The 12,482-nt window shown below is 34.3% G+C and overlaps 1 protein-coding gene across 1 annotated transcript; it reads left to right on the forward strand.

Moving 5' to 3' along the window:
- The first annotated feature begins 759 nt into the window (after positions 1 to 759).
- Positions 760 to 7,323, forward strand: LOC18447439 (putative jasmonic acid carboxyl methyltransferase 2). Its single transcript, XM_006857536.4, has 4 exons — positions 760 to 900; positions 2,519 to 2,920; positions 5,180 to 5,452; positions 6,551 to 7,323. Exons 1-4 carry the CDS (start codon positions 826 to 828, stop codon positions 6,878 to 6,880), a joined length of 1,080 nt encoding a protein of 359 aa, XP_006857598.1. The 5' UTR covers positions 760 to 825; the 3' UTR covers positions 6,881 to 7,323.
- The last annotated feature ends 5,159 nt before the right edge of the window (positions 7,324 to 12,482 follow it).

Consider the following 12,482-nt stretch of genomic DNA (forward strand, 5'->3'; position numbering starts at 1 on the left):
TCGGAGAAAGAAATCATATATTTTATTTCTTTTTTGAACACTTATACCCAACACATCCAAAAATTGACAAAAATTAAATACTAGAATATTGAACACGAAATCTTCTCTTCCTCTGAGGTTGGTGGCTGCAACAAGGTCACATCCCCAAAATCTGGGGTCCTAAAAATAATATTAAATAGAGCTTTACCGAGGAAGTGAATTAACGATCCTGCAGGAGCACATAATCTTCTGGCAAACAATATCAATGACTTCTACATTTCGACGCCCCCTGCTTTAATGCTTATGTGACCATCCATCACTACCAGGACTGCTGCTGAACATATAATGTTGCTAATATTGATTTTGGATCAACAATAATTTTACTTGTCGATAACCTCGGCCACCACAGTCATGATTTTAAAAAAAAAATTAAAAATTAAAAATGGTCCATGCTGAGGACTTTTTTTTGCCATGGATTTTACTTCTTCAAAAAAATTCAATATTTTCATGACCCCAAAGTAAAAATATACTTTTAAAGGCCATTTGGATACCTGAAAATTTATTATAGACAAGTACCGGTAAAATGTTGGTAATGTATTTTCTATATTATTCTATACATAGCCAAACAGTAAGGATGTATTTCTCAAATTGCATCTAAATATTACCAAAACAATAACAATTATGCGTTCCCCACCAATTAGTGTGTCCTTTGTGACGCCCTTGAGGATCACGTTTCGGCCAGTGCTATAAATGTGGCAGACTTCAAGCAGAGGCAAAAATAACTTTAGATCTTTGTAGAGAGAGAAATAAGTTAGGGCATTGAGAGAGAGAACTTGATTTTAAGCAATGGATGTGAAAAACGTGCTTCACATGAATGAAGGGGGAGGGAAGACGAGCTACGCTGCAAATTCTTCGCTCCAGGTTTCATCATCATTATTTGAATTTTGTTATGCTCTTCCTCACCACCACACACTCTCTGTTACCCTGTTTTAGTGTTCGAATCGGTGTAGAAAAAATCGGGCGGTTCAAATCCTAAATGTATGGGTAAATCGTAACCGGCTAACTGGTTTTGGTGAATTGACTAGGTGTTTTCAATCATTTTGACAAAAATTGGAAATTGTTTTGACAATTAATACTTATTTTTATATTTTTCAATTTTTTGAAAAATTTCAAAAACACCTTTAGGCACAAATCTATATTTTTTTCATTAATTTTGGATTTTTTTTTTATATTTTTTGTTTAGTCATGCTTTAAATCTATATTTTATTAAATTTTTTCAAATTTTTTTTTATTTTTTAACACTTTTTGACCACCCGGGAATTGCCCAATTATTATTGAGTAACCGCCTCTGCCCCATGTCCTGTTAACCGTTTTGATTCTTTTCCTACACTAGGTCGAAACCACGATTAGGGCTGCGTGCTCGGCCCATACCTGAGCTGAGTACTAGGCTCGAGTCGAGTATCTCGGTTCAAGCAGAGCTGAGTACTGTAACAACAAAAAATATTTAAAAAAAAAAAATTCAAAATTTAAGAAAATATGTTTAAAATAAAACTAAATAAAACACATCTAAATGTGATTAAATAAGTAGGGAAAAAATAGATTTTTAAAAATCAATTTATGGCAGGGGTATTTTCAAAATATTTCAAAAAAATATAAAATTAAGTTTTCATGGTCAAGGTACTCTTTAGTCTTTGTTAAAATAATAGAAAACATATAAAAAAATGGAGAGGGAGATAAGAGGGGGGGGGGGGATAGTGAAATCCTTCGGGGTTTTCTTATGCCGCTTGAAATAAAAACGGAAGGAGGGTTCACCATGAAAGAATACGAGAAATTAAGGTTCTATAAAAAATTTTCCCAAAAAGTGTTGTTTTTTTTAAATATTATTTTAAGGTGGGCTCTATTTTGATTGTTTAGAGCCTCGGCTCTACATAAACTTTTCCTAAAAAATGAAGGGTGCAATTTGTATAGAGCCCAGGCTCTAAACAATCAAAGTAAAAGCGCACCTCTAAATAATGTCGAGAAATGTGGTTTCAATACTAAAAATCTTCGTAATAACCTTAATATATATATATATATATATATATATATATATATATATATATATATATTTATTTATTTATTATAAAATTTAAAGCTTAAAAAAAAATGTAAACTGAGCAGATCTATGAAAATCTTGAAAATTGACTGTCCAAAATATGTGTTACAAGATGCACTATAGGTAAACCATGAAATCCATTGTTTCTCATGTCCATGCATCTTGATGTCGGGATGATCAATTTGAAGATATTTGGGTATCAAAATAACATCTTCTAGTGAAATTTTTGAGGTGGGCTCTAATTTGATTATTTAGAGCCTCGGCTCTATATAAACTTTTTCCAAAAAAGAATATGCTTTTTTTAAAAAAACAGATTTCTTATGTTTTTTGAATTATTTTTTTTATGAAGTTTCTTATTTTTCTTATGAAGGACTGGCCCCTCCCCCTCTCTTCCCCGCCCTTGTGTCTCTGCCCATTAACGATTGTTGATGGTTTTGTTTGCAGAAACATGGATTGGAGGTGGTTAAGCCTATAACGGAAGATGCAGCAAGGGACATGCTTTCTGCCCATTTGCCCGACAGCTTGGGGATCGCCGATCTCGGCTGCTCTTCCGGCCCCAACACTTTCTATGCTCTCATCACCATCATCCGAGCAGCGTGTTTGGAATACCAGCGATACAAGAAACCGCTGCCGGAGTTCCGAGTCTACCTTAATGACTTGCCAGGGAATGACTTCAACTCAATTTTCCGGGCACTGCCTGCATTTTACGAGTCGGTGAGGGAGAAAGATGGTGTTTTGGGGTCGTGTTTCGTTGCCGGTGTGGCTGGCTCTTTCTATGCTAGAATCTTTCCGGCAAACAGTTTGCACTTCGTTCATGCGTCTTACAGTCTCAATTGGCGCTCACAAGTAGGCCCTCTCTCCCCCTCTCACTCAAATTAGTCCCCTGGGCAGTGCACCCTGTGGCTCTAACTAGTTCTCTCTCTCAATTGAGTCCCTTTGCAGTGCTCCCTGTAGTTCTCTCTTGCTAAATTCAGTCCCCGGAGTAGTGCACCTTGTAGCTCTGTTTGCAAACTCGGCCGAACCGGCGGGTCAAACCGGAACTGGGCACTACTCCTTAGAGCTCTCGCTAGGTATTTTAAAAAAATAATTTTTTTTTATAAAATCTCAAAAATTAAAATATTTATTTGTAATATTTTTTTTAATATATATATATATTTTTTATCATTTTAACGATTGGAAAGCGTTTTGGTGGTAATACTATTTTTTTTATATTCTTCTATTTTTTTAAAAAAAATTCAAAAATACCTCTTGAGTACGAATCAAATTTTAAAATCTATTCTTAACATACTGCTTATATTTTTTATATTATTTTTGTAATTTTTTGTTTTTTAACATTTTTTTGACCGACTGGGACTTTCCCCAGTAAGGCCGATTGAACTAATCGATTTACCGGTGACTCGGCCGTTTTCTAAGGCCTGTCAATCTTTTGAAGTTTGAACACTAAGCTCTAGCTACTTGTTTTTGTTTAGAAAAATGGTTTTATAGGGCTGCAGCCCTATCAAACTAAGTAAATCCTCATTTCATAACTCATCTAAAATTGCAAGTTAAGTAGTGAAAACCCCTTGTATCGATCATCTCGACTTAAACATAAAAAATAGTGTATATTGTAACAAATTACCTAAACCGTCCATTTTGCTTTTAAAATAAGTGTTCACATATCTGTAAAATTGGTACTATTTTTTGAGCTTTAAATTGTATTGTCAGAAATTAGTTTTAGAGCCATAATAGGGATTTACGTCTTGCAAGTACTATCCAAACCAGGATTTAAGGTGTGAGGCTTCGTTTTGTTTTCATAAAGCCTAGGTCTTATAGAAACCATCCTTTTGTTTATAACCAGTGTTAGAAAGAGAAAATTAACTGAGGAATGATTTTACAAGTTTGATGCTACTCTTTAATGGTGTTTAGATGCGGTAGATACATAAGCATGCGAGAATAAGCCATGGATTTCTCTTAGTAAGTTACAAATAAATATATAAGGAAGATAAATTTATACAAAAATGCAATTATACCTTTGTGCTAAAATTTTTTTGAAGGTTTATGAACCCTTTTCCTATTCCTATGCATATATATTTATTATTATAATCTTGTCTAACAATAACAGATCGCAATATTAAGGATAAAGATCGAATGATGTAAATTTTTTATAAGAATCAATATATAGAAATTATGTATACAATTTGGATTTTTTTTACAATGATCACTGGGTTTTACTTGTCATATCCCACCATTTTATAGTTTCTCATTTTTTAGTTTTTTCTAAAATATCTCCAATCTGCAATCAATTATCTCTAAACCTATCATTTATATTTTTTTAGTTTTTTTTTTAACTTTTTATGTTGTCTTGGGTTTTGCCTTACTTTTAACTTTTTTTTATTTTTAAACAAAATCTTTATTTTTTTTATTTTTTTATTTTAAAGCCATCTAAGATGGTTATTGAACTTGGGATTTGAGTTAGGAGCTCCAACATTAGATTTGGAGAGGTGGCCAAAAGGAGGTCAGAGCATTTGGTGGCAGAGCTCATCATGGAGTGATCCAAGTGTGGTTGAATTTGTTGTGTTATTTGATGTCGATTTTATTTTTGCTTTTGTTTGATGTTTGTTTGTTGTTGTTGAAGATGACCATTGATTGATGTTTGTTTGTTGTTGTTGAAGATGAGCATATATACTGGAATCTCTTGGGAGTGTAGTTTACTTGGGTTCTAACCAAAGAAAACTTATAAAATAGGGGCTTATGGCCGGGAATTTAATTGGAACTAAGAAAGTTTATGACTAGCTTAAAAAAAATAAAAAGTAAAGAGGGGGATTTTAGGGGGCAACTGGGCCGGGACCCATACCATCTCAAAGTTGTTCCCGATCGATTTCCATCAGCATCAACGATCAAAATCGGAGATCGCAGTACTTTTGGAGTTTGAAATTTTATAATATAGGTTGAACATAGATTTTCAAGTCATCCTAAGGTTTCTAACAACTAATCTATATCATCCAATAAGACTTAGAGGTGTGCCTTATTTGTATGATATAAAATGGGTATCCGCTACAAACCTCACCCTAAATAAATATTAAAATTTAGAGAAAGGCATTTGGCTAATAATATGGTCTCTTGCAGGTTCCTTTGGGGCTATACAATGAGGAGGGCATGCCCCTTAACAAGGGTCACATATACATAGATGAGGCTAGCCCGCCAGAGGTGGCACAAGCCTATCTTCAACAATTTCAAAAGGATTTCTCTTCATTTTTAGGGTTTCGCTCACGAGAAATAGTAAGAGGTGGATACATGGTGCTAATATTTTTTGGTCGCACTGCAAGACAAGAAGCTGATAAGGAATTTTTCTCTCTATGGAAAGTATTAAATCAAGCCATATTGAGTTTGTTTTTCAAGGTATCTCCTCGAATTTCACTCTCAGTTAATGATTGAAAACTCGTTGAGTTGATTTGGAATCGTTCTAGTTGACCTGAAATCATCAGGTTATAGGTTTCAGAGGCCTTTGAACTGGGGAATTGAGTTTGATTGGAACTAGTGAGATTCAGTACAGGACTCTGGTGATTCTTGAGTACAAGGGAATCACTCAAGTTCTACTGATGACCCCATTTTTGGGGTTTCTTTTGCCGACCTGTCAAAAATGGTTTTTCCTTTGGTTGGAAGTATTTAATGATTGTTTACAAAGAGACTATTTATTTTTCGTACATGGAGATAACAATCATTTTTGTCCCTTAAATTTCAAAATGGGTGGTTGTAAGAGTATGATTGAATAGACAAAGTTCCAAAAAAGGAATTTCAGGTTTCATAACTCACTCCAAGCCAACCAATTTGACATCTAATGAGTGGGTTGTGAGTCTTGTGACCTCCATGTACAAAAGATAAATGGTCTCTTTGAAAGCAATCCCTAAAGTCTAAAGTAAAATATAAAAGCCATTCAAGTTGAACCCTTGACTGCCCTCACACAAACCGAGATGCCTACCACTAGGCTAGATCCTAGGTACAAGCTTAGATTGTTTAGCATATCCTTGAAAATCTAATTGAAGTTGAGAAGGAAGAAAGAGCCTAAGCCATTATTCATGGACTTCATCTTCTTTCTAGATTTATTTTTTGAGGTTGCAACATTACTTATAAAAGCAAGGTTATAACCATCTATTTTATTTGAAATGTATAGATTTAACTCTATCTTAAAAGATGCAATACTTTTTGTCTTTATATAAACTGCACCTCTTTCTTTATTTACCTGGAAACAAATCCAAACCCCTTCAAACTTTCAAAACCCTTGAACTACAGTACTAAAATATTGCACTTACCCAATTAATTGGAAAAAAGCTATGATGATGACTCAAATATCATACTTCCATATAGTGAATTGCTTCGATCTTTGTTTTTAGCCAAAGAAATGAGGAGGATAATCTCAATAGAAACACTTCTTATATCTAGGTCTTTGAAGACTCCTTTTTCTATTTAATTACTCTCTCTTTCTCTCATGTAACACAGGGACTTATAGACAAGGAGAAGTTGGATTCATTTGATTTACCCTTTTATAGTCCATCTGTAAAAGAAGTTGAAGAAGAGGTAAAGAGAGAAGGGTCATTCACACTTAAGCGTTTTGAGCAGCTACCAATAGCTCCTTGGGGTGCTAATGACAATGGGAAAGACTTGGCTTTTATCCTGAGAGCTGTGATGGAGCCCTTGACCAAATATCATTTTGGAGAGGAGCTCATGGACTTACTGTTTGAAGAATATGCTAGGCTACTCCAGTTGGAAATAAATGAAGGAAAGAAGAAACTGATTCACTTTGTTCTTGTGTTGAAAAGAACAAATTGAATCACTTTGATGCTCCAACCACTATTCCTTATAGTTTTCGTGTTTCTGTGTTGAAGCTTGGTCCATAATTGAAGTGTCTGATATTGGGGTTTCTATTTCTTGGTTTTCCCTTTCGGGTCGGTGAGTGGTGAAATTGTAATCCTCTGTTATATTCTGGTTTTGGCATCCCAACTACCAAACCAGGAGTCCGCTTTCTTAGAAAAGTCTATGTCATCATATCTGGGCTTTTGAGAAGAACTTCGAGGGTTACAGTCCTCAAACCTTCTTCATCCAAACATATATATCTACCATTAAGCCAATGCCTAAGGGACTATTGCGGCTATCTTTGTTCGCAGATTATGTACTAGTAATTTCTTGCTAAATTTGTGGGGAGCTTGATTTGGAGTTTATGTATGCCGATATATGATCACTATTGCAAGATAAGTCTTTCCTCAGGTTACTTATATTTGTTGTTTATCTTCTAAGAAATCCTTTATTTACACAAATAGTCTATCTCCTGTTCAGACCATTTCCTAATATTTAATGAATAAATAAAACTGAAAATTGTTGTAGAACAGCCAATCCTAGATCAACATGATAAAGAGGTTCAAATAGATGCTACCACTTAACAGCAATAAAATGCTTGGAAACAAAGGTTTGTTGCATTTCCTCCATATGTGACAGTTACTGTCGGTGTTTATTTTCAAAACAACTTTGGTCATTGCAATTTGTTTTTATGCAAATCTATTTAAAAATAATAACATTGGTTTTTTTGCGCAATTTCTTTTTATGACCTTAGAGCTCGGACTTCTTCGAAATATATCAAATTGTTTCCTTGCTATTTTCATCTGTAAATGAGGGGCTTATGGTTTACAAACCTGTTACTGGTTAACCAAAATAAGGTGAAGGTGAACAAAGGGAGTAGTCTCCTCAAGAACTACCCCGTCACCTTACGTGAAAGGTTTTTTAAGCAACCTCAATCATACAAAAGGTTTCCAACCAAAAACACCTTGTTCTACTCAAAGTTTATATAAGGATGCTACCTTATAATGTAGAACTACATATTGAAAGAAAGATCTATAGAATCTTTTGTCAGAGAAATACAATTTATTTATTTTTTAATAATCACCCCTTGTAATTTTGGCAATAAGATCACTCACATATGGTCTTATTACAAACAATATAAATTCCAAAAATAAATAACACATCAAATAAATCTCAACTACTTGATGACATTCATACAACCTAATATTGTGCTTGAGAATATAAAATAAAAGAACTAACAAATAAAATAAAAGATACCTCAATCGGGTTTTTTACACCCCATACCGAGTCACCACATCCAATGGCACGAGATCTGTGGTCTAGCTTCAATCTCGAACTGGAAAACTAATTTCGACCAAACTAGATAACCACCCTTAAATCTCTACAAACCCTAACTCCAAAATAATTAGGCTCAAACCTTAATTTTCCCAACCCTTAGATTAGATCATGAGAAAGAGTGAGCCTAATTTTCCCAACCCTTAGATTAGATCATGAGAGAGAGACTCTATGTTGAGGCGTGCCGCCTAAGGTCTTTTTAGGAGAGAGAGAGAGAGAATAGAGAGAGAAAATAAGAGTCTTTTTAGGAGAGAGAAAGAGTAGAGAGAGAATATCAGAGAGTATAGAGAGGGGTGTGACCCCTACGGAGGAGAGAGAGAGAGAGAGTTTATGGGAGAGAGAGGTGTGTAGAGATGGGGAAAGCACCCCTATTTATACTGAAATTTAGGTTTAGGTTTCTTTAGGGTTCCCATAGTTTATGTCTTTCTTGAGATTGAATATGGACCGTTGATTAAAGTGACTTGTGGGGTGAGAAATCTGAGTCATCTATTCCATAGATGGTTCATCAATATTATGGAAGGTGCTTGAACCATTATCCCCATTTCCTTAAACCATTTTCTCATCAATATATTTAAATAAAATAAATATCATGTATTCCATATAATTGCATGATCCATATCACATATTCCATAAGGATATGTCAAATATTATTCAGTAAATAAATACTACCAAATATAAATAATATAAGATCGATATTTACTATCTATTCAAACTAACCATATCTCTTTAAAACAAACTTGCTATAAAACAAATAAAGCCATGATCAATATTTCCCTTCCAATATTTGACCACATGCCACAAATCAAACTTACCTTAACTTAAAAACTTGAACATAAAGCAAACAAGAGAATCCAAACAGGGTGGGGCATGCCACCCTTTTGTGGCACATGTGGGCCCCCACCCACATGCCACATGGTGGGCCCATGTGCACTTTGGGCCCCTCATGGAATTTTATAAAAAGGATGAAAATTAAATTAAAACAAATTAATATATATTTGAATTTTTTTTATAACTTTGTAAAATCAATAACTGTATTTTTATAAAACCAAAAATTGTAAATAAAATATTGAGAGGTTCATAAAAATTTAAATAATAAAAATAAATTCATTTTAATAATAAAATGAACACAATTAAATTAATATGATGGGAAAATGATCAATCTGTAAATATGGGGTACTCCACCTCCAACTGTGGACTACAGACCACACTAGCTTTATCGAACCGACCCAGTGTTTCTCATGACCCACAGTCCAAGCAGGGGCTTATTAGCGGGTCACCAAAGTCAGGTCGATGAATCAAGGGGTCGCAATCCCAGTATGTAGATTATAGGTCCTCTCCTAGAGACGAGTCAAAGTCATCATGACCTGATGCGATCACAACTCTATGACGCATAGGGGTATCTCTCGCACATGCATACTCTTTACCCAAAGGTGGATATCTGACTTTCCTGAACGATCTATCAATATGCATGCCGTGTGATGGAACATGGATGAGGTTTGGGTCCCCATCTCAGTAGGCCTACCATCACACACAAGCGTCACACAGTTCCTCGGCTCACTCATCTAGGTATAAACTCCGACCTCATCAAGGGCTAACCCAAAACCCTCATCGGTTAATTTTTTATGCCCAGGTACCTTATGTTTTCCAACCGACTAGCCTAGAACGATAAGCATAGTCCGGTATAAGTAAACATCATTCGCTTAGTATGGTCCTCGAGCGACCACACTCTCACTGAGTTTATGTATCACTATAATAAAAGTATTTCAATACACACTCATAAGGCCTTTAAAGGTCACATAAACCCAACACAGATGCCCCTAAAAAATCCATCAAAAAAGGTAATTTTAATGTTGAAAAACCCTTTGATTTATCATCTCGACATCAAGATGTATGACATGAAAAATAAAAAGATTTTCAGTCTAAAAAATAGTGCATTTTACAACATATTATCTACACCGTCCATTTTCAAGATTTTTATATGTTTATATATCTACTTGGTTTTAAACATTTTTTAAATTTAAAATTTTATAATTAGATATAAAAATAGATTTTGAGATAGTCCTAAGAACATTTTACATCAAAATTATATACCATGATAAAATTTGAAGGTACACCATACCTGTACACCTACGGATGCATCTGTATGCAAACTACACCCTTGGATGAAAGTTATGTAAAAGGAAATGGATTCCTTGCATAAGATACACGCCTATAAATGTGTTTAGATACAAAAGGGTAGAAAGATTAAATCGTACTGAAGATGAGAATAAAGTGAGATATAAGGCAATGCTAGTAGCAACAAGTTAGGTGTAAGGCAATCTACTGGTAAATGTATTTTGTATATGTATGATCTTGGGATTCGCAGCAAGTTAGAATCTTGAAATAGAGCAGTGTGATGTTAAAGTTTTCTCTACGAAACAAAATAAGTCAGAATACAAACTATAATATGAGAAATAAAATATAAAATACACATGCTACAAGAACACAAAGATTTATGTGGTTCATCTCAAAAGGGCTACATTCACAGACGTGACAAATTTAAATCCACTATATCAATTAAATTTAGGGAAAATTTCGTATAAAACCCTAATTCCTCGTATTATTTCATGGTAAATCTTCTTTTCGTTTTTTTTTTAAGCGGCATAAGTAAACCCCTAAAGATTTCACCGTACCTTCTCATCTCTTATCTCTCTCCTTTATTGACTTTTGACCATAAAAATTTGCCCCAACAAATTTTTTTATACTATTTCATCCCAAAAATATTTTAACCATCTTTTTCCCTTTCCACCCATTAAAAACGTTTTTAAGCTGAAATGGTATAAAAAGATTTGTTGAGACTAATTTTTATGATCAAAAGTCAATAAATGAGGGAGATAAGAGATGAAGGGGTATGGTGAAATCGTTAGGGGTTCACTTATGCCGGATGAAAAAAAAACGGAACGAGGGTCTACCATAAAATAATACGAGAAATTAGGGTTCTATATGAAATTTTCCCTTAAATTTGTTTTGAGAGATAGAGTTAAAGAGTTAACTTTCGACAAAAACCAGTCGAGCAAATCCTTTTAGACCCACTCTCCTAACCTCTACCATTCGCTAATTTCTAATCTCTATTCCACAGCTGAACCGCGGTTTAGGAAGAGTCCTTCTATTCCACAACTAAACTGTTGTCTAGTAAGATAACCTTGAGAGCAACTAAGACTTCTCTAAAAAAAACCACAAAAAATATCAATAAGAACCGCTTCTTTACATGACACTGGCTTTCAATCTACTCGGTCTATAACCATCCAAACCTATAGTAAGAGAATTATTTGGAACTTCATTCCGAAGTAGCTGTGACTTTGAACCTTAAAGATTATTTTTGGAAGTAACACGAGATTTTTTCGATTTTCAATTTTAGGATCTAATTCAAAATCACAAGGGGTGAATATTATAAAGAAGATAAAAAATAAGAATTTGATTTCTTACATGTATAAATCTGACAATTTAAAACTTGAACAATATCCGACCTTAAAAGTTATTTTCTGATATGGAATTGGTCAATTGCTCTTCAAATTCTAACAAAAAAGTACTTCTAAATGTAGTTCTAACTAATAAAGTGAAAGCACTCTATACTCCCCACAAGATCATTTTGCCTTTTGGCAACTTATAATGATTGACAACGCCTTCTCTCAAGAACTCAGAATGTTAGTCATGGCCAAATGGCATAAACCAGTTTTTCAATGAGAGCCACGCGTCCATTTCTAAGGGATCTCTTTCTCTCGTCCTTCGTCTTTTCATTAAAGAGTGATACGTTTAGGGGTCAACCTTTGAATGATTAAACTTCTGTGGGAGTATATTGTATATTTGGTCCCTCAAGCAAAATGATTTTTAAAATTTTAAACTTTACTGTAAAATTATTCTAAAAAGATCATGGGTTTCCAAGTAAAATTATTCTAAAAAGATCATGGGTTTCCAAGTTCAACAGTAATATCCTACTCGTCAGAAATTGAAAAGGAAAATTTAGGTGAGGCACTGATAGGCTATAAGATGAGACAGAGTAGATTTAGGTGGGTTAGTCATATGTGGCGCAGACTACGAAGCTTTGGGAGAGAGTGATTGAGCAACGACTATTACATAAAGCGAGTGTATCTGAAAATCAATTTGGTTTTATGTCAAGAAGGTCGAAATTTTTTTCTACTTTGGCAATTGATTGAGAAGTTTAGGGCAAAGGGAAAAGACCTCCAAATTGTTTTTATTGATCTAA

The sequence above is a fragment of the Amborella trichopoda genome, chromosome 10 (assembly GCF_054954075.1).
Source record: "Amborella trichopoda isolate Santa Cruz 75 chromosome 10, AtrichopodaSantaCruz75HAP2 v2.0, whole genome shotgun sequence".
Taxonomy (NCBI): domain Eukaryota; kingdom Viridiplantae; phylum Streptophyta; class Magnoliopsida; order Amborellales; family Amborellaceae; genus Amborella; species Amborella trichopoda.

Bases quoted from the DNA above. Each gene is read 5' to 3' on its own strand.
- LOC18447439 (XM_006857536.4), top strand. From the start codon at position 826: ATGGATGTGAAAAACGTGCTTCACATGAATGAAGGGGGAGGGAAGACG. The intron at 2,921-5,179 runs GTAGGCCCTCTC...GGTCTCTTGCAG, and splicing joins GTCTCAATTGGCGCTCACAA to GTTCCTTTGGGGCTATACAA. The intron at 5,453-6,550 runs GTATCTCCTCGA...CATGTAACACAG, and splicing joins TATTGAGTTTGTTTTTCAAG to GGACTTATAGACAAGGAGAA.